Below are 24,909 nucleotides of genomic sequence, written 5' to 3' on the forward strand. Positions count from 1 at the left end.
GTGCGAGATCACTGCCTCCCCTATTGTCACTGGACTAGTAACCGTGAGTGTGTTCTGGGAGCTAGGTTCAAGTCCTGACAAGGCAGATGGTGAAATTAGTTCAAGAAAGAACCTGGAATTAAGAATCTAGAGACCATGAAGCTATTGGAAATAAAAAAAATCTGGCTCACTAATGCCCTTTAGGGGAAGGAAATCGGCTGTCTTTACTTGGTCTGGCCTACACATGACCCAAGTTAACTACATTGTGGATCTGTTTTGTCTTTTAGATGAAACGTGGCAGGACAGACAGCATCACCCAGATTCCATGATGGAATAATGGAGTAAATCTCATTTTTTTGCACTGATAGGCCAATTGGTATTCTTATAGCCTACTAGCCCTGCTTACACTATTTTCTATTTTCAGCAGGACACACTGGAGGGTTACCTCAGATTACAACAGGATCTTGACCAGATGGGCCAGAAGGCATTTGGTATGCTTTCCTTTATCGGTCAGAGTATTGAGTACAGGAGTCGGGAGGTCATGTTTCGGCTGTACAGGACATTGGTTAGACCACTGTTGGAATATTGTGTACAATTCTGGTCTCCTTCCTATTGGAAAGATGTTGTGAAACTTGAAAGGTTTCAGAAAAGATTTACAAGGATGTTGCCAGGGTGGGAGGATCTGAGCTATAGGGAGAGGCTGAATAGGCTGAGGTTATTTTCCCTGGAGCGTCGGAGGCTGAGGGGTGAGGTTTACAAAATTATGAGGGGTATGGTTAGGATAAATAGACAAAGTCTTTTCCCTGGGGAGTCCAGAACTGGAGGGCATAAGTTTAGGGTGAGAGGGGAACAATATAAAAGAGACCTAACGGGCAACTTTGTCACACAGAGAGTGGTTCATGTATGGAATGAGCTGCCAGAGGAAGTGGTGGAGACTGGTACAATTGCAACATTTAAGGGGCATTTGGATGGGTATATGAATAGGAAGGGTTTGGAGGGATATGGGACGGGTGCTGGCAGGTGGGACTAGATTGGGTTGGGATATCTGGTCGGCATGGACAGGTTGGACCGAAGGGTCTGTTTCCATGCTGTACATCTCGATGATTGAGCAGAGGGTCTGACCTGGATTCCACTCCCTTATTAGATATACCTCTCCCAGCCCAAGTAGTCATGGGTTCCACACTCTCTCCACACTGGTGAGAGAAACTTCCAGATTTAATTTGTGAAGAGTTAACAATCTCTTCCACCGGGATAGACTTGCAGCCATTAAATTGAAGGATAAAGAGCTGGGTAGCAAAGGTTTAACCTCCGAGATGAATTTGGCAGGCAGCTTCTCAAACTGCAGGACCTGGGTTAACCAGAGGCAGAGGCAGTCATTGGGAAGAATACACTACAATTTTGAGATTTAAAAAAAATATTCTATCCATCTTTCCCAGAATTAATCCCCAGACAGTTCAACCTCATACCTACACTTCACCTCAACTCCCCCCTACAACTCCCCCCTACAGATAACTCATTTTAAAAAAATCAGGGCACATTACTCAGACCAAGATGAGAATCATCATAGAACAGTCTCTGATCCACATTTTTTAGATTAAAAAAAAAAGAAATTGGTCACACAACTTCAAAAGGTATGAGACACGCTTTTAGTTTACTCACCATTTTAAATGCCCCTTCTTCCTGCTTTCTCCCAGTTCCAACTTTTCACAAAAAAAATTATGCAAAGAATAACCACCTCACCATGAAAACAAACCCAAGAAATATCTGGAGTAGTTTCTCTGCTTCCCTTTAGCCTATTTATACAGCTGCTGACAATTCATGTGGGGGATCGGTTAAAATAAATTAAGTCAATTAGCGGAATTATTATCCTTAATAAAAAGGAAAAACCACCATCCCCCTCAGCCATAAAAAAAGTACAACTAGATATGCAATTAGATTTTTTTAAATTAGAAAGTACAGATCTATTTAAAGTTTAATTTCCTCCATTTCTGTCTGTACTTCAGTCCGATAGTGCCAGTTGTTCGATAATTTCCCCTCATAAATAATCACAAATTAAACGTTTTTTTTATTATCCATGGGATGAGGGCATCACTGGTCAAGCCAGCATTTATTACCCAAGAGGGCAGTTAAGAGTCAACCCCATTGGCTGTGGGTCTGGAGTCACATGTAGGCTAGACCATGTAAAGATGGCAGTTTCCTTCCCTAAAGGACATTAGTGAACCAGATAAGGCTTTCCCCAAGAGTGGTTTCATAATCACCATTAGACTCTGAATTCCAGATCATTATTGAATCCAATTTCCACCATCTGCCATGGCAGGATTAGATTACTTACAGTGTGGAAACAGGGCCTTCTGCCCAACAAGTCCACACCGACCCACCACCCACCCAGACCCATTCCCCTACGTTTACCCCTTCACCTAACACTAGCAATTTAGCATGGCCAGTTCACCTGACCTGCACATCTTTGGACTGTGGGAGGAAACAGGAGGAAGCCCACGCAGACACGGGGAGAATGTGCAAACTCCACACACAGACAGTTGCCTGAGGTGGGAATTGAACCCGGGTCTCTGGCGCTGTGAGGTGTGGACTTGTTGGGCCAAAGGGCCTGTTTCCACACTGTAGGGAATCTAATCTAATCTAATAGTTTCAAATGGAAGAAGCATTCCATCAATTGCAAATAAGTTGCTGGGAAATGCGATGTTTCACCACTAGCCTCATGAAAACAATGTCTCAGACTCGGTCTCCCTGTGAATTTGATGAAGTTGTTGGATTTTGTACATGAATCAAGCAGTAAACCTACCATAGGAACCTAAATCTATTCACGAATACCATAAGCTCCCTAAGAAAGGGTGTAATAACTATGAACTATTCACTAACCTCTCTAGCCCCAGAAATGAGAAATTATAAGCATGGTGGATCTGTGGTTAACACTGCAGCGTCACAGCGCCAGGGACCCGGATTTGATTCTGCCCCTCGAGCAACTGGCTGTGTGGAGTTTGCACATTTCCTCCTACAGTCCAAGGAGATATATGGGTAAGATTAGATTAGATTTTATTCCCTACAGTGTGGGAGCAGGCCTTTGGGCCCAAACAGTCTACACTGACCCTCCGCAGAGTAACCTACCCAGACCCAATCCCCTCTGACTAATGCACCTAATTCTATGGCCAATTCACCTGATCTGCACATCTTGGGACTGTGGGAGGAAACCCACACAGACACGGGGAGAATGTGCAAACTCCACACAGACAGTTGCCTGAGGCTGGAATCGAACCTGGGACCTTGGTGCTGTCAGGCTGTAGTGCTAACCACTGAGCCACCATGCTGCCCATAAGGCAGAGCTCCAGGGATAGGGTAGGGGAATAGATCTGGGTGTGATGCTCTTCAGAGGGCTGGTGTCGACTTGATGGGCTGAATGGTCTGCTTCCACACTACAGGGGATTCTATGATAAGTGTGAAATTCCTTTCTTCAGATTGTAAACTGTTTTGTGACATCTGAGAAATACCAAATTGTAACTTTTTTTCTTATCTTCCTATCTCTCTCATTTTCTCTCTTAAACCCATCTTTCTCTCCCCTCCACATTTCTTTCTCCCTCTACCAACTTGACTCACTTTCAAAATAAGGGATTATCCTTTTAAGACAAAGATTAGGCAAAATGTTTTCTCACAGAGGACCGTGAACGTTTGGAACTCTCCTCCTCAGGCTGTGCTAAAAGTTCAGCCATTGAATACTTTAAATGCAGAGGTGGATAGATTCCCGACACACAAAAGGATATGGGGCAGAGGTCAGAGTGTGCAGCAATCAGATTAGCCATGATCTTAGTGAATGGCGAAGCAGGGTTGAAGGGCTATCTCTTGCTCCTATATATATATGTTTATATTTCCCATTTATTTAAGCTCTGGAGACAGTCGCTTGGTCCCATTGTCCATTGAGATTCCATATGATTGATGCTCTCCCTGCAATATTGAGAGGGGATCTGATTGAGACATATAAGATTATTAAAGGATTGGACACTCTGGAGGCAGGAAACATGTTTCTGCCGATGGGTGAGTGCCAAACCAGAGGACACAGCTTAAAAATAAGGGGTAGGCCATTTAGGACAGAGATGAGGAGAAACTTCTTCACCCAGAGAGTGGTGGGTGTGTGGAATGCTCTGCCCCAGAGGGCAGTGGAGGCCCAGTTTCTGGATTCATTTAAGAAAGAGTTGGATAGAACTCTCAAGGATAGTGGAATCAGGGGTTAGGGAGATAAGGCAGGAACAGGATACTGATTAAGGATGATCAGCCATGATCATATTGAATGGTGGTGCAGGCTCGAAGGGCAGAATGGCCTACTCCTGCACCTATTATTTATTGTCTATAATATTAATAACTTGCAGCTGTGGTGGGCAAGAGGTTTTAATAGCTAAATACGCAGAAACAACACTCACAGACTAACAACAAGATGGTTAGTCCAGTGAAAACTGAGCAATTGGGGCTGACTTTGACAATATTACCTGCTCCCACCCTCATTGAATATTCAGCAGAGCCCCATAAAGCCATACGAAATAGGAAAAAGAGTTGGCCATTCAGCCCTTCTAACCTGCTCCACCATTCAGTAGGAGCTGATCTGATCATCTTCAATTCTGCTTTCCTGTCTTTTCCCCAGAACTCTCAATTCCCCGATTCAAGAATCTATCTTAGCCTTAAATATACACAAGGACTCTCCCCACCACATCCCCCCTGCGGTTCTCTGTGGCAAGGAATTCCAAAGACACAACTCTCTGAGAGAAGAAATTCATCCTTATCTCAGTCTTAAATTGGTGTCCCTTTATTCTGAAGCGATACCCTCTGGACCTAGACTTTCCCATGAGGGGAACATCCTCTCAGCACTGACCCTGTCAAGCCCGTTAAGAATCCAATATATTTCAATGAGATCATCTCTCATTCTTCTACATTTCAGCGACTAGGGTCCCAACCTGTTTAACCTTTGCTCATCATACAATCCCTCCATACTGCTTTCAGGCTTGTGCTCCTTTCTAACACTGTTTACAGGGTCAGTTGGCTGGATAGCCAGCTTGCAGTGCAGAGGGGGTTCAATTCCTGCACTGGGTGAGGTCACAGTGAAAGACTCTCTTTCTAAACCGCTCCCCCCATCTGAGGTGCTGAGGCCCTCAGACTATATCAGTTATCTTGCTCATTGATGAGAGAGCAGCGCATTCATGTGCCTAAATGTTCAGCTTTCTGGGCAAGCCACCATCTGCTTTCTTTAACTCTGCCCACGGTGTGCTCTTGATGTGGATGAGGAACAGCTCCATCATTGTCAATCACAAGGGTTCTGATGTTCTCATACAACACTGCTCCTCAAACTTTGCTTGCCCTGCATAAATATTGATTAACATCTGTATATATATATATATATATATATATATTCTCAAATGGGTCACCTAGATTACATCTTTTGGCAAGTTTTACTGCGCATTTCCTTTTCCTTATATCTCCCACTTATCGTAGAATAAAAAGTGAGGTCTGCAGATGCTGGAGATCAGAGCTGAAAATGTGTTGCTGGTTAAAGCACAGCAGGTTAGGCAGCATCAAAGGAACAGGAAATTCGACGTATCGGGCCAGAGCCCTTCATCAGGAAGGGCTCTGGCCCGATACGTCGAATTTCCTGTTCCTTTGATGCTGCCTAACCTGCTGTGCTTTAACCAGCAACACATTTTCATCTCCCACTTATCCCCAAGACTTTGACTTATAGACAATAGACAATAGGTGCAGGAGTAGGCCATTCAGCCCTTCGTACCTGCACCGCCATTCAATGTGATCATGGCTGATCATTCCTAATCAGTATCCGCTTCCTGCCTTATCTCCATAACCCTTGATTCCACTATCTTTGAGAGCTCTATCCAACTCTTTCTTAAATGAATCCAGAGACCGGGCCTCCACTGCCCTCTGGGGAAGAGCATTCCACACAGCCACCACTCTCTGGGTGAAGAAGTTTCACCTCATCTCTGTCCTAAATGATCTACCCCGTATTTTTAAGCTGTATCCTCTGGTTCGGCACTCACCCATCTCAGTTAGTAGGTGGGTCAGGAAAGCCTCTGACTTGGTATGGAAACACTCATGAAAAGTTGGTGAGTTTTCTTTCTTTTCTCTTCTTCTCAATCATTAACACCTGCGTTAGGTGATGGTATTAATTCTTCAAGAAAAGTCCAATGTCCTTTGTCCCACAGATACTTGTCTCCTATTTGGGACACTTGTCCCACTGCAGTGTTGACGTGTTCTTCAAGATTCTGTTCCAAGTGTTGTGATCCCAAGTGATAGTTCTAAAGAACAAGTTATCTCCCAAAATGAAATCTGGCCTGACAGGATGAACAGTCAGGCAAAAGTGAAGATGCTGGAAATCAGGGTCTAGATTAGAGTGGTGCTGGAAAAGCACAGCTGATCAGGCAGTATCCATGGAGCAGGAAAATCGGCGTTTTGGGCAAAAGCCCTTCATTCCTGAACATCGATTTTCCTGCTCCTCGGATGCTGCCTGACCTGCTGTGCTTTTCCAGCACCACTCTAATCTAAACGTAAGATGAACAACCAGTATGAATGACAGCTCTGAATTCAGTGTTACTAAACCTGGTGCAGTTGTCAGTACAATACAGCTTTCAGATTGTCAAAGGCACTCTGATGTCTTTGTGTCGATTCAAGTTTTCTGCTCTTCTTTAACCAGTTTACCAAAGCAGCCACGACAATGCTAAAGTTTGGAACAAAGATTTGGTGACATCCACTTGTGCTAATACATCGCAATTTTTTTACATTCCATTCTAGGCACAGAAAAGTCACAAACAGCCGTCACTTTCCCCTCTCTAAGCACTACTTGGCCTTGTCCCACAGTATGGCTTAAATAAATCCATTTTGCTTTGACAAATTTATTTTTGAGAGGTTAATAGCAAAATTGGCTCGTTGGCATCAAACAAACAGTTCAGTTCAGTAATGTAAATTTTTTTTCCCTCATTTGGCTTCAGACAACTAAGTTATCTACATACACATCAGTGTCACTTTGTTGGTTAATCACTGGAATATTACTGGTGCATTTTCATTCCAAACCTTGCCTTGATAAAGTCCATTTGACATTACAAAAGTTGATAATTCTTTGCTCTGTCAAGCAATATTCTTTTAGCAAGTTAGTTTTGGTGCCAAATTGTACATATCCAGTTCTTTGAATACAGTCCTCCAATATTGGAATAGACAAGCGTCCAGGTTTGTTCCTGCATTAACTTTGTGCTAATCAAGATTGAATCTTGAGTCTCATCAGTTTTGGTATCACAAGCTTCTGCACGTCAGTACAAAAATGTCATTGTCCATTATGAATATAATGTCTTCCCTCCCCTTTAGCCATTTCTCGGGTTGGGTTTGTAGGTACACTTGCTCTATATTCATGTATATGATCACCGTAAACACTCAAAACCTTTCTTTCCTGGCCTACTCAAGCAAATTAATTTGAGCCTTTAATAGGTCACTTCCGTAGTTATCTGGAAGATTTAACTACGCTATCTATTCTTTTAGACACCAGCAACATTTCTGATCTGGTTTCCTAATGATTAATTTTTTAATTTCAGATTCAGACTTCAATTCTACTAATATTTTCACATCATTCCTCATAACTTCCACAACCGTAACTGTGTGGATGGAGTGGGAATTCTTGCAGCTGGAACACGGATGATAGTGGCTGGACTGGGGATGGTAGTGGCCGGAGTGGGGATGGCAGTGGCCGGACTGGGGATAGCAGTGGCCGGACTGGGGATGGCAGTGGCCGGAGTGGGGATGGCAGTGGCCGGACTGGGGATAGCAGTGGCCGGACTGGGGATAGCAGTGGCCGGAGTGGGGATGGTAGTGGCCGGAGTGGGGATGGCAGTGGCCGGTGTGGGGATGGCAGTGGCCGGAGTGGGGATGGCAGTGGCCAGAGTGGGGATGGCAGTGGCCGGAGTGGGGATGATAGTGACTGGAGTGGGGGTAGCAGTGGCCGGAGTGCGGATGATAGTGGTCAGAGTGGGGATGTCAGTGGCCAGAGTGGGGACAGCAGTGGCCGGGGTGGGGATGCTAGTGGCCGGAGCGAGGATGGCAGTGGCCGGAGTGGGATTGTCAGTGGCCGGAGTGGAGATGATAGTGGCCGGAGTGGGGATGGCAGTGGCCGTGGTGGGGATGGCAGTGGCCGGAGTGGGGATGGCAGAGGCCAGAGTGGGGATGGCAGTGGCCGGAGTGGGGATGGCAGTGGCCTGAGTGGGGACGTCAGTGGCCGAAGTGGGGATGGCAGTGGCCGGAGTGGGGATGGCAGAGGCCAGAGTGGGGACGTCACTGGCCGGAGTGGGGATGTAAGTGGCCAGAGTGGGGATGTCAGTGGCAGAAGTGGGGATGGCAGGGGCCGGAGTCGGGATGGCAGTGGTCAGAGTGGGGATGTAAGTGGCCGGAGTGGGGATGATAGTGGCCGGAGTGGGGATATCTGTGGCCGGAGTGGGGATGTCATGGCCGGAGTGGGGATGGCAGTGGCCAGAGTGTGGATATCTGTGGCCGGATTGGGGATGGCAGTGGCCAGAGTGGGGATGGCAGTGGCCGGAGTGGGGATAACAGTGGCCGGAGTGGGGATGTCATGGCCGGAGTGGGGATGGCAGTGGCCAGAGTGTGGACATCAGTGGCCGGAGCAAGGATGTCAGTGGCTGGAGTGGGGACGTCAGTGGCCGGAGTGGGGATGGCTGTGGCCGGAGTGGGGATGTCATGGCCGGAGTGGGGATGACAGTGGCTGGAGTGGGAATATCAGTGGCCGGTGTGGGGATGGCAGTGGCTGGAGAGGGGATGGCAGTGGCCGGAGCGAGGATGTTAGTGGCCGGAGTGGTGACATCAGTGGCCGGAGTGGTGACATCAGTGGCCAGAGTGAGGAAGTCAGTGGCCGGAGTGGTGATGGCAGCAGCTGGAGAGGGGATGGCAGTGGTCGGAGCGGGGATGGCAGTGGCTGGAGTGGGGATGGCAGTGGCTGGAGTGAGGAAGTCAGTGGCCAGAGCGGGGATGTCATTGGCCGGAGTGGGGATGGCAGCGGCCAGAGCGAGTATGTTAGTGGCCAGAGTGGGTATGGCAGTGGCCGGAGCGAGGATGACAGTGGCCGGAGTGGGGATGGCAGTGGCCGGAGTGGGGATGTCAGAGGCCGGAGCAAGGATGTCAGTGGCCGGAGTGGGGATGGCAGTGGCCGAAGCGGGGATGGCAGTGGCCGGAGTGGGGATAGCAGTGGCCAGAGTGGGGATGGCAGTGGCCGGAGTGGGGATGGCAGTGGCCAGAGCAAGGATGTTAGTGGCCGGACAGAGGATGGCAGTGGCTGGAGCGAGGATGTCAGTGGCCGGAATGGGGATGTCAGTGGCTGTAGCGGGGATGGCAGTGGCCGGAGTGGGATTGTCAGTGGCCGGAGTGGGGATGGCAGTGGCCGGAGAGGGGACGGCAGTGGCCTGAGCGGGGATGTCAGTGGCCGGAGTGGGGATGGCAATGGCCGGATTGAGGATGGCAGTGGCTGGAATGGGAATGTTAGTGGCCAGAGTGGGGATGGCAGTGGCCGGAGTGGGGATGGCTGTGGCCGGATTGAGGATGGCAGTGGCCAGAGTGGGGATGGCAGTGGCCGGAGTGGGGATGGCAGTGGCCGGATTGAGGATGGCAGTGGCCGGAGTGGGGATGGCAATGGCCGGATTGAGGATGGCAGTGGCTGGAATGGGAATGTTAGTGGCCTGAGTGGGGATGGCAGTGGCCGGAGTGGGGATGGCAGTGGCCGGAATGGGGATGGCAGTGGCCAGAGTGGGGATGGCAGTGGCCGGAGTGGGGATGGCAGTGGCCGGATTGAGGATGGCAGTGGCCGGAGTGGGGATGGCAGTGGCCGGAGTGGGGATAGCAGTGGCCGGAGTGGGGATGTCAGTTGCTGGATTGGGGATGTCAGTGGCCGGAGTGGGGATGGCAGTGGCCGGAGTGGGGATGTCAGTTGCTGGAGTGGGGATGGCAGTGGCCGGAGTGAGATGTCAGTGGCCGGAGTGGGGATGTCAGTGGCCGGAGTGGGGATGGCAGTGGCCGGAGTGGGGATGGCAGCGGCCGGAGCAAGGATGTCAGTGGTCGGAGTGGGGATGGCAATGGCCGGAGTGGGGACATCAGTGGCCGGAATGGGGATGGCAGTGGCCAGAGTGGGGATGGCAGTGGCCGGAGTGGGGATGGCAGTGGCCGGATTGAGGATGGCAGTGGCTGGAATGGGAATGTTAGTGGCCAGAGTGGGGATGGCAGTGGCCGGAGTGGGGATGGCTGTGGCCGGATTGAGGATGGCAGTGGCCGGAGTGGGGATATCAGTGGCCGGAATGGGGATGGCAGTGGCCGGAGTGGGATGGCAGTGGCCAGAGTGGGGACGTCAGTGGCCGGAGTGGGGATGGAAGCGGCCGGAGGGGGGATGGCAGTGGCCGGAGTGAGGAAGTCAGTGGCCGGAGCGGGGATGTCAGTGGCCGGAGTGGGGATGGCAGTGGCCGGAGTGGGGATGGCAGTGGCCGGAGCGAGGATGTTAGTGGCCGGACAGAGGATGGCAGTGGCTGGAGCGAGGATGTCAGTGGCCGGAATGGGGATGTCAGTGGCCGGAGTGGGATTGTCCGTGGCCGGAGTGGGGATGGCAGTGGCCGGAGTGGGATTGTCCGTGGCCGGAGTGGGGATGGCAGTGGCCGGAGTGGGGACGTCAATGGCCGGAGTGGGGTTGTCAGTGGCCGGAGTGGGGATGGCAGTGGCCGGAGTGGGGATGGCAGTGGCCGGAGTGGGGACGTCAATGGCCGGAGTGGGGTTGTCAGTGGCCAGAGTGGGGATGGCAGTGGCCGGAGTGGGGATGGCAGTGGCCAGAGTGGGGATATCTGTGGCCGGATTGGGGATGGCAGTGGCCAGAGTGGGGATGGCAGTGGCCGGAGTGGGGATGGCTGTGGCCGGAGTGGGGATGGCAGTGGCCGGAGTGGGGATAACAGTGGCCGGAGTGGGGATGTCATGGCCGGAGTGGGGATGGCAGTGGCCAGAGTGGGAACGTCAGTGGCCGGAGTGGGGATGGCTGTGGCCGGAGTGGGGATGTCATGGCCGGAGTGGGGATGACAGTGGCTGGAGTGGGGATGATAGTGGCCTGAGTGGGGACGTCAGTGGCCGAAGTGGGGATGGCAGTGGCCGGAGTGGGGATGGCAGAGGCCAGAGTGGGGACGTCACTGGCCGGAGTGGGGATGTAAGTGGCCAGAGTGGGGATGTCAGTGGCAGAAGTGGGGATGGCAGGGGCCGGAGTCGGGATGGCAGTGGTCAGAGTGGGGATGTAAGTGGCCGGAGTGGGGATGATAGTGGCCGGAGTGGGGATATCTGTGGCCGGAGTGGGGATGTCATGGCCGGAGTGGGGATGGCAGTGGCCAGAGTGTGGATATCTGTGGCCGGATTGGGGATGGCAGTGGCCAGAGTGGGGATGGCAGTGGCCGGAGTGGGGATAACAGTGGCCGGAGTGGGGATGTCATGGCCGGAGTGGGGATGGCAGTGGCCAGAGTGTGGACATCAGTGGCCGGAGCAAGGATGTCAGTGGCTGGAGTGGGGACGTCAGTGGCCGGAGTGGGGATGGCTGTGGCCGGAGTGGGGATGTCATGGCCGGAGTGGGGATGACAGTGGCTGGAGTGGGAATATCAGTGGCCGGTGTGGGGATGGCAGTGGCTGGAGAGGGGATGGCAGTGGCCGGAGCGAGGATGTTAGTGGCCGGAGTGGTGACATCAGTGGCCGGAGTGGTGACATCAGTGGCCAGAGTGAGGAAGTCAGTGGCCGGAGTGGTGATGGCAGCAGCTGGAGAGGGGATGGCAGTGGTCGGAGCGGGGATGGCAGTGGCTGGAGTGGGGATGGCAGTGGCTGGAGTGAGGAAGTCAGTGGCCAGAGCGGGGATGTCATTGGCCGGAGTGGGGATGGCAGCGGCCAGAGCGAGTATGTTAGTGGCCAGAGTGGGTATGGCAGTGGCCGGAGCGAGGATGACAGTGGCCGGAGTGGGGATGGCAGTGGCCGGAGTGGGGATGTCAGAGGCCGGAGCAAGGATGTCAGTGGCCGGAGTGGGGATGGCAGTGGCCGAAGCGGGGATGGCAGTGGCCGGAGTGGGGATAGCAGTGGCCAGAGTGGGGATGGCAGTGGCCGGAGTGGGGATGGCAGTGGCCAGAGCAAGGATGTTAGTGGCCGGACAGAGGATGGCAGTGGCTGGAGCGAGGATGTCAGTGGCCGGAATGGGGATGTCAGTGGCTGTAGCGGGGATGGCAGTGGCCGGAGTGGGATTGTCAGTGGCCGGAGTGGGATGGCAGTGGCCGGAGAGGGGACGGCAGTGGCCTGAGCGGGGATGTCAGTGGCCGGAGTGGGGATGGCAATGGCCGGATTGAGGATGGCAGTGGCTGGAATGGGAATGTTAGTGGCCAGAGTGGGGATGGCAGTGGCCGGAGTGGGGATGGCTGTGGCCGGATTGAGGATGGCAGTGGCCAGAGTGGGGATGGCAGTGGCCGGAGTGGGGATGGCAGTGGCCGGATTGAGGATGGCAGTGGCCGGAGTGGGGATGGCAATGGCCGGATTGAGGATGGCAGTGGCTGGAATGGGAATGTTAGTGGCCAGAGTGGGGATGGCAGTGGCCGGAGTGGGGATGGCAGTGGCCGGAATGGGGATGGCAGTGGCCAGAGTGGGGATGGCAGTGGCCGGAGTGGGGATGGCAGTGGCCGGATTGAGGATGGCAGTGGCCGGAGTGGGGATGGCAGTGGCCGGAGTGGGGATAGCAGTGGCCGGAGTGGGGATGTCAGTTGCTGGATTGGGGATGTCAGTGGCCGGAGTGGGGATGGCAGTGGCCGGAGTGGGGATGTCAGTTGCTGGAGTGGGGATGGCAGTGGCCGGAGTGAGATGTCAGTGGCCGGAGTGGGGATGTCAGTGGCCGGAGTGGGGATGGCAGTGGCCGGAGTGGGGATGGCAGCGGCCGGAGCAAGGATGTCAGTGGTCGGAGTGGGGATGGCAATGGCCGGAGTGGGGACATCAGTGGCCGGAATGGGGATGGCAGTGGCCAGAGTGGGGATGGCAGTGGCCGGAGTGGGGATGGCAGTGGCCGGATTGAGGATGGCAGTGGCTGGAATGGGAATGTTAGTGGCCAGAGTGGGGATGGCAGTGGCCGGAGTGGGGATGGCTGTGGCCGGATTGAGGATGGCAGTGGCCGGAGTGGGGATATCAGTGGCCGGAATGGGGATGGCAGTGGCCGGAGTGGGATGGCAGTGGCCAGAGTGGGGACGTCAGTGGCCGGAGTGGGGATGGAAGCGGCCGGAGGGGGGATGGCAGTGGCCGGAGTGAGGAAGTCAGTGGCCGGAGCGGGGATGTCAGTGGCCGGAGTGGGGATGGCAGTGGCCGGAGTGGGGATGGCAGTGGCCGGAGCGAGGATGTTAGTGGCCGGACAGAGGATGGCAGTGGCTGGAGCGAGGATGTCAGTGGCCGGAATGGGGATGTCAGTGGCCGGAGTGGGATTGTCCGTGGCCGGAGTGGGGATGGCAGTGGCCGGAGTGGGATTGTCCGTGGCCGGAGTGGGGATGGCAGTGGCCGGAGTGGGGACGTCAATGGCCGGAGTGGGGTTGTCAGTGGCCGGAGTGGGGATGGCAGTGGCCGGAGTGGGGATGGCAGTGGCCGGAGTGGGGACGTCAATGGCCGGAGTGGGGTTGTCAGTGGCCAGAGTGGGGATGGCAGTGGCCGGAGTGGGGATGGCAGTGGCCAGAGTGGGGATATCTGTGGCCGGATTGGGGATGGCAGTGGCCAGAGTGGGGATGGCAGTGGCCGGAGTGGGGATGGCTGTGGCCGGAGTGGGGATGGCAGTGGCCGGAGTGGGGATAACAGTGGCCGGAGTGGGGATGTCATGGCCGGAGTGGGGATGGCAGTGGCCAGAGTGGGAACGTCAGTGGCCGGAGTGGGGATGGCTGTGGCCGGAGTGGGGATGTCATGGCCGGAGTGGGGATGACAGTGGCTGGAGTGGGAATATCAGTGGCCGGTGTGGGGATGTCATGGCCGGAGTGGGGATGGCAGTGGCCGGAGTGAGGAAGTCAGTGGCCGGAGTGGGGATGGCAGTGGCTGGAGTGGAATGTCAGTGGCCGGAGTGGGGATGTCATTGGCCAGAGTGGGGATGGCAGTGGCTGGAGAGGGGATGGCAGTGGCCGGAGCGAGGATGTTAGTGGCCGGAGTGGTGACATCAGTGGCCGGAGTGGTGACATCAGTGGCCAGAGTGAGGAAGTCAGTGGCCGGAGTGGTGATGGCAGCAGCTGGAGAGGGGATGGCAGTGGTCGGAGTGAGGAAGTCAGTGGCCAGAGCGGGGATGTCATTGGCCGGAGTGGGGATGGCAGTGGCGGGAGCGGGGATGGCAGCGGCCAGAGCGAGTATGTTAGTGGCCAGAGTGGGTATGGCAGTGGCCGGAGCGAGGATGACAGTGGCCGGAGTGGGATTGTCAGTAGCCGGAGTGGGGATGGCAGTGGCCGGAGCGGGGATGTCAGTGGCCGGAGTGGGGATGGCAGTGGCCGGAGTGGGGATGTCAGAGGCCGGAGCAAGGATGTCAGTGGCCGGAGTGGGGATGGCAGTGGCCGGAGTGGGGATGGCAGTGGCCGGACAGAGGATGGCAGTGGCTGGAGCGAGGATGTCAGTGGCCGGAATGGGGATGGCAGTGGCCAGAGTGGGGATGGCAGTGGCCGGAGTGGGGATAACAGTGGCCGGAGTGGGGATGTCATGGCCGGAGTGGGGATGGCAGTGGCCAGAGTGTGGACATCAGTGGCCGGAGCAAGGATGTCAGTGGCTGGAGTGGGGACGTCAGTGGCCGGAGTGGGGATGGCTGTGGCCGGAGTGGGGATGTCATGGCCGGAGTGGGGATGACAGTGGCTGGAGTGGGAATATCAGTGGCCGGTGTGGGGATGTCATGGCCGGAGTGGGGATGGCAGTGGCCGGAGTGAGGAAGTCAGTGGCCGGAGTGGGGATGGCAGTGGCTGGAGTGGAATGTCAGTGGCCGGAGTGGGGATGTCATTGGCCAGAGTGGGGATGGCAGTGGCTGGAGAGGGGATGGCAGTGGCCGGAGCGAGGATGTTAGTGGCCGGAGTGGTGACATCAGTGGCCGGAGTGGTGACATCAGTGGCCAGAGTGAGGAAGTCAGTGGCCGGAGTGGTGATGGCAGCAGCTGGAGAGGGGATGGCAGTGGTCGGAGTGAGGAAGTCAGTGGCCAGAGCGGGGATGTCATTGGCCGGAGTGGGGATGGCAGTGGCTGGAGCGGGGATGGCAGCGGCCAGAGCGAGTATGTTAGTGGCCAGAGTGGGTATGGCAGTGGCCGGAGCGAGGATGACAGTGGCCGGAGTGGGATTGTCAGTAGCCGGAGTGGGGATGGCAGTGGCCGGAGCGGGGATGTCAGTGGCCGGAGTGGGGATGGCAGTGGCCGGAGTGGGGATGTCAGAGGCCGGAGCAAGGATGTCAGTGGCCGGAGTGGGGATGGCAGTGGCCGGAGTGGGGATGGCAGTGGCCGGACAGAGGATGGCAGTGGCTGGAGCGAGGATGTCAGTGGCCGGAATGGGGATGTCAGTGGCTGTAGCGGGGATGGCAGTGGCCGGAGTGGGATTGTCAGTGGCCGGAGTGGGGATGGCAGTGGCCGGAGTGGGGACGTCAATGGCCGGAGTGGGGATGGCAGTGGCCGGAATGGGGATGGCAGTGGCCGGAGAGGGGACGGCAGTGGCCTGAGCGGGGATGTCAGTGGCCGGAGTGGGGATGGCAATGGCCGGATTGAGGATGGCAGTGGCCGGAATGGGAATGTTAGTGGCCAGAGTGGGGATGGCAGTGGCCGGAGTGGGATGTCAGTGGCCGGAGTGGGGATGGCAGTGGCCGGATTGAGGATGGCAGTGGCCGGAGTGGGGATATCAGTGGCCGGAATGGGGATGGCAGTGGCCAGAGTGGGATGGCAGTGGCCAGAGTGGGGACGTCAGTGGCCGGAGTGGGGATGGAAGCGGCCGGAGGGGGGATGGCAGTGGCCGGAGTGAGGAAGTCAGTGGCCGGAGCGGGGATGTCAGTGGCCGGAGTGGGGATGGCAGTGGCCGGAGTGGGGATGGCAGTGGCCGGAGCGAGGATGTTAGTGGCCGGACAGAGGATGGCAGTGGCTGGAGCGAGGATGTCAGTGGCCGGAATGGGGATGTCAGTGGCCGGAGTGGGGATGGCAGTGGCTGTAGCGGGGATGGCAGTGGCCGGAGTGGGATTGTCCGTGGCCGGAGTGGGGATGGCAGTGGCCGGAGTGGGGACGTCAATGGCCGGAGTGGGGTTGTCAGTGGCCGGAGTGGGGATGGCAGTGGCCGGAGTGGGGACGTCAATGGCCGGAGTGGGGTTGTCAGTGGCCGGAGTGGGGATGGCAGTGGCCGGAGTGGGGATGGCAGTGGCCGGAGAGGGGATGGCAGTGGCCGGAATGGGGATGGCAGTGGCCGGAGAGGGGACGGCAGTGGCCTGAGCGGGGATGTCAGTGGCCGGAGTGGGGATGGCAATGGCCGGATTGAGGATGGCAGTGGCCGGAGCAAGGATGTCAGTGGTCAGAGTGGGGATGGCAATGGCCGGAGTGGGGACATCAGTGGCCGGAATGGGAATGTTAGTGGCCAGAGTGGGGATGGCAGTGGCCGGAGTGGGATGTCAGTGGCCGGAGTGGGGATGGCAGTGGCCGGATTGAGGATGGCAGTGGCCGGAGTGGGGATATCAGTGGCCGGAATGGGGATGGCAGTGGCCAGAGTGGGGACGTCAGTGGCCGGAGTGGGGATGGAAGCGGCCGGAGGGGGGATGGCAGTGGCCGGAGTGAGGAAGTCAGTGGCCGGAGCGGGGATGGCAGTGGCTGGAGTGCAATGTCAGTGGCCGCAGTGGGGATGTCATTGGCCAGAGTGGGGATGGCAGTGGCTGGAGTGTGGATGGTAGTGGCCAGAGCGAGAATGTTAGTGGCCGGAGTGGGGATGGCAGTGGCCGTAGTGGTGATGGCAGTGGCCGGAGTGAGGAAGTCAGTGGCCGGAGTGGGGATGGCAGTGGCTGGAGTGGAATGTCAGTGGCCGGAGTGGGGATGGCAGTGGCCGGAGTGTGAATGGCAGTGGCCGGAGTGAGGACGTCAGTGGCCGGAGAAAGGATGTCAGTAGTCGGAGTGGAGACATCAGTGGCCGGAGTGGTGACGTCAGTGGCCAGAGTGGTGATGGCAGCAGCTGGAGAGGGGATGGCAGTGGTCGGAGTGGGGATGGCAGTGGCTGGAGTGAGGAAGTCAGTGGCCAGAGCGGGGATGTCATTGGCCGGAGTGGGGATGGCAATGGCTGGAGCGGGGATGGCAGCGGCCAGAGCGAGTATGTTAGTGGCCAGAGTGGGTATGGCAGTGGCCGGAGTGGGGATGGCAATGGCCGGATTGAGGATGGCAGTGGCCGGAGTGGGGATGGCAATGGCCGGAGTGGGGACATCAGTGGCCAGAATGGGAATGTTAGTGGCCAGAGTGGGGATGGCAGTGGCCGGAGTGGGGATGGCAGTGGCCGGATTGAGGATGGCAGTGGCCGGAGTGGGGATATCAGTGGCCGGAATGGGGATGGCAGTGGCCAGAGTGGGATGTCAGTGGCCGGAATGGGGATGGCAGTGGCCGGACTGGGGATGGAAGCGGCCGGAGTGGGAATGTCAGTGGCCGGAGAGCGGACGGCAGTGGCCTGAGCGGGGACGTCAGTGGCCAGTGTGGGGATGGCAGTGGCCGGACTGGGGATGGAAGCGGCCGGAGTGGGGATGGCAGTGGCCGGAGAGCGGACGGCAGTGGCCTGAGCGGGGACGTCAGTGGCCAGTGTGGGGATGGCAGTGGCCGGAGTGGGGATGTCAGTGTCCGGAGTGGGGATGTCAGTGGCCAGAGTGGGAATGCCCGTGTCTAGAGTGAGATGTCAGTGGCCGGAGTGGCACGTCAGTGGCCGGAGTGTGAATGTTAGTGACCAGAGTGGGGATGGCAGTGGCCAGGGTGGGATGTCAGTGGCTGGAGTGGGGATGGCAGTGGCCGGATTGAGGATGGCAGTGGCCGGAGTGGGGATGTCAGTGGCTGGAATGAGGATGTCAGTGGCTGGAGTGGGGATGTCAGTGGCCGGAGTGGGGATGACGGCGGCCGGAGTGGGGACGTCAGTGGTCAGAGTGGAGTTGTCAGTGGCCGGATTGGGGATGTCACTGGCCAAAGTGGGGACGGCAGTGGCCGGAGTGAGAACATTAGTGGCCGGAGTGGGAATGTTAGTGGCCGGAGTGGGGATGGCAGTCGCCGGATTGAGGATGGCAGTGGCCGGAGCGAGGATGGCAGTGGCCTGAGCGGGGACGTCAGTGGCCAGTGTGGGGATGGCAGTGGCCGGCGTGGAGATGTCAGTGGCCAGTGTGGGGATGGCAGTGGCCGGGGAGGGGATGGCAGTGGCCTGAGCGGGGACGTCAGTGGCCTGAGCGGGGACGTCAGGGGGCAGAGTGTGAATGGCAGTGGCCAGAGTGGGGATGTCAGTGGCCGGAGTGGGGACGGCAGTGGCCGGATTAAGGATGGCAGTGGTCGGAGTGGGGATGTCAGTGGCCGGAGTGGGGACGTCAATGGCCGGAGTGGGGATGGCAGTGGCTGGAATGGGGATGTCAGTGGCCGGAGTGGGAATGTCAGTGGCCAGAGTGGGGACCGCAGTAGCCGGAGTGAGAACGTTAGTGGCCGGAGTGGGAATGTTAGTGGCCGGAGTGGGATGTCATTGGCCGGAGTGGGGATGGCAGTGGCCGGATTGAGGATGGCAGTGGCCGGAGTGGGGATGGCAGTGGCCGGAATGGGGATGGCAGTGGCCAGAGTGGGGATGGCAGTGGCCGGAGTGGGGATGGCAGTGGCCGGATTGAGGATGGCAGTGGCCGGAGTGGGGATGGCAGTGGCCGGAGTGGGGATAGCAGTGGCCGGAGTGGGGATGTCAGTTGCTGGATTGGGGATGTCAGTGGCCGGAGTGGGGATGGCAGTGGCCGGAGTGGGGATGTCAGTTGCTGGAGTGGGGATGGCAGTGGCCGGAGTGAGATGTCAGTGGCCGGAGTGGGGATGTCAGTGGCCGGAGTGGGGATGGCAGTGGCCGGAGTGGGGATGGCAGCGGCCGGAGCAAGGATGTCAGTGGTCGGAGTGGGGATGGCAATGGCCGGAGTGGGGACATCAGTGGCCGGAATGGGGATGGCAGTGGCCAGAGTGGGGATGGCAGTGGCCGGAGTGGGGATGGCAGTGGCCGGATTGAGGATGGCAGTGGCCGGAGTGGGGATATCAGTGGCCGGAATGGGGATGGCAGTGGCCAGAGTGAGATGTCAGTGGCCGGAGTGAGATGTCAGTGGCCGGAGTGGGGATGTCAGTGGCCGGAGTGGGGACGTCAATGGCCGGAGTGGGGATGGCAGCGGCCGGAGTGGGATGTCAGTGGCCGGAGTGGGGATGTCAGTTGCTGGAGTGGGGATGGCAGTGGCCGGAGTGAGATGTCAGTGGCCGGAGTGAGATGTCAGTGGCCGGAGTGGGGATGTCAGTGGCCGGAGTGGGGACGTCAATGGCCGGAGTGGGGATGGCAGCGGCCGGAGTGGGATGTCAGTGGCCGGAGTGGGGACGGCAGTGGCCGGAGTGGGGATGGCAGCGGCCGGAGTGGGAATGTCAGTGGCTGGAGTGGGGACGGCAGTGGCCGGAGTGAGAACATTAGTGGCCGGAGTGGGAATGTTAGCGGCCAGCGTGGGGATGGCAGTGGCCGGAGTGGGATGTCAGTGGCTGGAGTGGGATGTCAGTGGCCGGAGTGGGGATGGCAGTGGCCGGAGTTGGGACTTCAGTGGCCGGAGTAGGGATGTTAGTGGCTGGAGTGGGGATGGCAGTGGGCGTAGTGGGGATGGCAGTGGCCGGAGTGGGATGTCAGTGGCCGGAGTGGGGACGTCAGTGGCCGGTGTGGGGACGCAAATGGCCGGAGTGGGGATGGCAGCGGCCGGAGTGGGAATGTCAGTTGCTGGAGTGGGGATGTCATTGGCCGGTGTGGGGATGTCAGTGGCCGGAGTGGGGACGGCAGTGGCCGGAGTGAGAACATTAGTGGCCGGAGTGGGAATGTTAGCGGCCAGCGTGGGGATGGCAGTAGCCGGAGTGGGATGTCAGTGGCCGGAGTTATGACGTCAGTGGCCGGAGTGGGGATGGCAGTGGCCGGAGTGGAGATGTCACTGGCCGGAGTAGGGATGGCAGTGGCCGGAGTTGGGACTTCAGTGGCCGGAGTAGGGATGTTAGTGGCTAGAGTGGGGATTTGTAGTAGCCGGAGTGGGAATGTCACTGGCCGGAGTGGGGATGGTAGTGGCCAGAGTGGGGACATCAGTGGCCGGAGTGGAGATGTCAATGGCCGGAGTAGAGATGGCAGTGGCCGGAGTGGGGACGTCAGTTGCCGGAGTGGGGATGTCAGTGGCCAGATTCAGGGTGGCAGTGGCCGGAGTGGGGATGTCATTGTCCGGAGTGGGGATGTCACTGGCCCGAGTGGGAATGGTAGTGGCCGGAGTGGGGATGGCAGTGGCCGGAGTGGGGATGTCAGTGGCCGCAGTGGAGATGTCAGTGGCCGGAGTGGGGACGTCAATGGCCGGAGTGGGGATGGCAGCGACCGGAGTGGGGACGGCAGTGGCCGGAGTGAGAACATTAGTGGCCGGAGTGGGATGTCAGTGGCCGGAGTGGGATGTCAGTGGCCGGAGTTATGACGTCAGTTGCCGGAGTGGGGATGGCAGTGGCCGGAGTGGGGATGTCACTGGCTGGAGTGGGGATGGCAGTGGCTGGATTGGGGATGGCAGTGGCCGGAGTGGGATGGCAGTGGCCGGAGTGGGGATGGCAGTGGCCGGAGTGGGATGGCAGTGGCCGGAGTGGGGATGACGGCGGCCAGAGTGGGAATGTCAGTGGCTGGAGTGGGGACGTCAGTGGTCAGAGTGGAGTTGTCAGTGGCCGGATTGGGGATGTCACTGGCCAAAGTGGGGACGGCAGTGGCCGGAGTGAGAACATTAGTGGCCGGAGTGGGAATGTTAGTGGCCGGAGTGGGGATGTCAGTGGCCGGAGTGGGGACGTCAATGGCCGGAGTGGGGATGGCAGCGGCCGGAGTGGGAATGTCAGTGGCCGGAGTGGGGACGTCAATGGCCGGAGTGGGGATGGCAGCGGCCGGAGTGGGAATGTCAGTGGCCGGAGTGGGGACGGCAGTGGCCGGAGTGAGAACATTAGTGGCCGGAGTGGGAATGTTAGCGGCCAGCGTGGGGATGGCAGTAGCCGGAGTGGGATGTCAGTGGCCGGAGTTATGACGTCAGTTGCCGGAGTGGGGATGGCAGTGGGCGGAGTGGGGATGGCAGTGGCCGGAGTGGAGATGTCACTGGCTGGAGTGGGAACGTCAGTGGCTGGAGTGGAGATGGCAGTGGACGGAGTGGAGATATCAGTGGCCGGAGTAGGGATGGCAGTGGCCGGAGTTGGGACTTCAGTGGCCCGAGTAGGGATGTTAGTGGCTAGAGTGGGGATGGCAGTGGCCGGAGTGGGGATGGCAGTGGGCGTAGTGGGGATGGCAGTGGCCGGAGTGGGATGTCAGTGGCCGGAGTGGGGACGTCAGTGGCCGGTGTGGGGACACAAATGGCCGGAGTGGGGATGGCAGGGGCCGGAGTGGAGATGTCAGTGGCCGGAGTGGGGACGTCAGTGGCCGGTGTGGGGACACAAATGGCCGGAGTGGGGACGTCAATGGCCGGAGTGGGGATGGCAGGGGCCGGAGTGGAGATGTCACTGGCCGGAGTGGGGATGGCAGTGGCTGGAGTGGAGATGGCAGTGGCTGGAGTGGAGATGGCAGTGGCCGGAGTTGGGACTTCAGTGGCCCGAGTAGGGATGTTAGTGGCTAGAGTGGGGATGGCAGTGGCCGGAGTGGGTATGGCAGTGGGCGTAGTGGGGATGGCAGTGGCTGGAGTGGGATGTCAGTGGCCGGAGTGGGGACGTCAGTGGCCGGTGTGGGGACACAAATGGCCGGAGTGGGGATGGCAGCGGCCGGAGTGGGAATGTCAGTGGCCGGAGTGGGGATGTCATTGGCCGGTGTGGGGATGGTAGTGGCCGGAGTGGGGATGTCAGTGGCCGGTGTGGGGATGGTAGTGGCCGGAGTGGGGATGTCAGTTGCTGGATTGGGGATGTCAGTGGCCAGAGTGGGAATGTCAGTGGCCGGAGTGGGGATGGCAGCGACCGGAGTGGGAATGTCAGTGGCCGGAGTGGGGACGGCAGTGGCCGGAGTGAGAACATTAGTGGCCGGAGTGGGAATGTTAGCGGCCAGCGTGGGGATGGCAGTAGCCAGAGTGGGATGTCAGTGGCCGGAGTGGGATGTCAGTGGCCGGAGTTATGACGTCAGTTGCCGGAGTGGGGATGGCAGTGGCCGGAGTGGGGATGGCAGTGGCCGGAGTGGGGATGTCACTGGCTGGAGTGGGAACGTCAGTGGCTGGAGTGGAGATGGCAGTGGACGGAGTAGGGATGGCAGTGGCCGGAGTTGGGACTTCAGTGGCCGGAGTAGGGATGTTAGTGGCTAGAGTGGGGATGGCAGTGGCCGGAGTGGGGATGGCAGTGGGCGGAGTGGGGATGGCAGTGGCCGGAGTTGGGACTTCAGTGGCCGGAGTAGGGATGTTAGTGGCTAGAGTGGGGATGGCAGTGGCCGGAGTGGGGATGTCAGTGGCCGGAGTGGGGATGGCAGTGGCCGGAGTGGGGATGGCAGTGGCCGGAGTGGGATGGCAGTGGCCGGAGTGGGGATGACGGCGGCCGGAGTGGGAATGTCAGTGGCTGGAGTGGGGACGTCAGTGGTCAGAGTGGAGTTGTCAGTGGCCGGATTGGGGATGTCACTGGCCAAAGTGGGGACGGCAGTGGCCGGAGTGAGAACATTAGTGGCCGGAGTGGGAATGTTAGTGGCCGGAGTGGGGATGTCATTGGCCGGTGTGGGGATGTCAGTGGCCGGAGTGGGGATGGCAGTGGCCGGAGTGGGGATGGCAGTGGCCGGAGTGGGATGTCAGTGGCCGGAGTGGGGATGTCAGTGGCCGGAGTGGGGACGTCAATGGCCGGAGTGGGGATGGCAGCGACCGGAGTGGGAATGTCAGTGGCCGGAGTGGGGACAGCAGTGGCCGGAGTGAGAACATTAGTGGCCGGAGTGGGAATGTTAGCGGCCAGCCTGGGGATGGCAGTAGCCGGAGTGGGATGTCAGTGGCCGGAGTGGGATGTCAGTGGCCGGAGTGGGGACGTCAATGGCCGGAGTGGGGATGGCAGCGGCCGGAGTGGGAATGTCAGTGGCCGGAGTGGGGACGGCAGTGGCCGGAGTGAGAACATTAGTGGCCGGAGTGGGAATGTTAGCGGCCAGCGTGGGGATGGCAGTAGCCGGAGTGGGATGTCAGTGGCCGGAGTTATGACGTCAGTTGCCGGAGTGGGAACGTCAGTGGCTGGAGTGGAGATGGCAGTGGACGGAGTGGAGATATCAGTGGCCGGAGTAGGGATGGCAGTGGCCGGAGTGGGATGGCAGTGGCCGGAGTGGGATGTCAGTGGCCGGAGTTATGACGTCAGTTGCCGGAGTGGGGATGGCAGTGGGCGGAGTGGGGATGGCAGTGGGCGGAGTGGGGATGGCAGTGGCCGGAGTGGAGATGTCACTGGCTGGAGTGGGAACGTCAGTGGCCGGTGTGGGGACACAAATGGCCGGAGTGGGGATGTCAGTTGCCGGAGTGGGGATGTCAGTGGCCGGAGTGGGGATGGCAGCGGCCGGAGTGGAGATGTCTCTGGCTGGAGTGGGAACGTCAGTGGCTGGAGTGGAGATGGCAGTGGATGGAGTGGAGATATCAGTGGCCGGAGTAGGGATGGCAGTGGCCGGAGTTGGGACTTCAGTGGCCGGAGTAGGGATGTTAGTGGCTAGAGTGGGGATGGCAGTGGCCGGAGTGGGGATGGCAGTGGGCGGAGTGGGGATGGCAGTGGCCGGAGTGGGGATGGCAGTGGCCGGAGTGGGGATGTCATTGGCCGGAGTGGGGACGTCAGTGGCTGCAGTTGGGATGTCACTGGCCGGAGTGGGGATGGTAGTGGCCAGAGTGGAGATGTCAATGGCCGGAGTAGAGATGGCAGTGGCCGGAGTGGGGACATCAGTGGCCGGAGTGGGATGTCAGTGGCCAGATTCAGGGTGGCAGTGGCCGGAGTGGGGATGTCATTGTCCGGAGTGGGGATGTCACTGGCCCGAGTGGGAATGGTAGTGGCCGGAGTGGGGATGGCAGTGGCCGGAGTGGGGATGTCAGTGGCTAGAGTGGTGATGGCAGTGGCCGCAGTGGGTATGTCAGTGGCCAGGGTGGGAATGTCAGTTGCTGGATTGGGGACGTCAATGGCCGGAGTGGGGATGGCAGTGGCCAGAGTGAGAACATTAGTGGCCGGAGTGGGAATGTTAGCGGCCAGCGTGGGGATGGCAGTAGCCAGAGTGGGATGTCAGTGGCCGGAGTGGGATGGCAGTGGCCGGAGTGGGGATGGCAGTGGCTGGAGTGGAGATGGCAGTGGACGGAGTAGGGATGGCAGTGGCCGGAGTTGGGACTTCAGTGGCCGGAGTAGGGATGTTAGTGGCTAGAGTGGGGATGGCAGTGGCCGGAGTGGGGATGGCAGTGGGCGGAGTGGGATGGCAGTGGCCGGAGTGGGGATGTCAGTGGCCAGAGTGGGGATGTCAGTTGCTGGATTGGGGATGGCAGTGGCCGGAGTGGGATGGCAGTGGCCGGAGTGGGGATGGCAGTGGCCGGAGTGGGATGGCAGTGGCCGGAGTGGGGATGACGGCGGCCGGAGTGGGAATGTCAGTGGCTGGAGTGGGGACGTCAGTGGTCAGAGTGGAGTTGTCAGTGGCCGGATTGGGGATGTCACTGGCCAAAGTGGGGACGGCAGTGGCCGGAGTGAGAACA

At 58.4% G+C, this 24,909-nt stretch overlaps 1 protein-coding gene across 1 annotated transcript; it reads left to right on the plus strand.

Annotated features, from left to right (window-relative positions):
- Nucleotides 1–8,718: 8,718 nt before the first annotated feature.
- On the plus strand, nucleotides 8,719–18,557 carry LOC132813389 (spidroin-1-like; the record flags this gene model as incomplete). The annotated part of the gene is made up of 5 exons (XM_060823139.1): nucleotides 8,719–9,155; nucleotides 11,674–12,059; nucleotides 17,097–17,469; nucleotides 17,621–17,815; nucleotides 18,248–18,557. Coding segments are annotated over exons 1-5 (1,701 nt in total), but the record flags the coding sequence as incomplete, so codon positions are not given.
- Nucleotides 18,558–24,909: the final 6,352 nt, after the last annotated feature.

Source organism: Hemiscyllium ocellatum, unplaced genomic scaffold, assembly GCF_020745735.1.
Source record: "Hemiscyllium ocellatum isolate sHemOce1 unplaced genomic scaffold, sHemOce1.pat.X.cur. scaffold_3653_pat_ctg1, whole genome shotgun sequence".
Taxonomy (NCBI): domain Eukaryota; kingdom Metazoa; phylum Chordata; class Chondrichthyes; order Orectolobiformes; family Hemiscylliidae; genus Hemiscyllium; species Hemiscyllium ocellatum.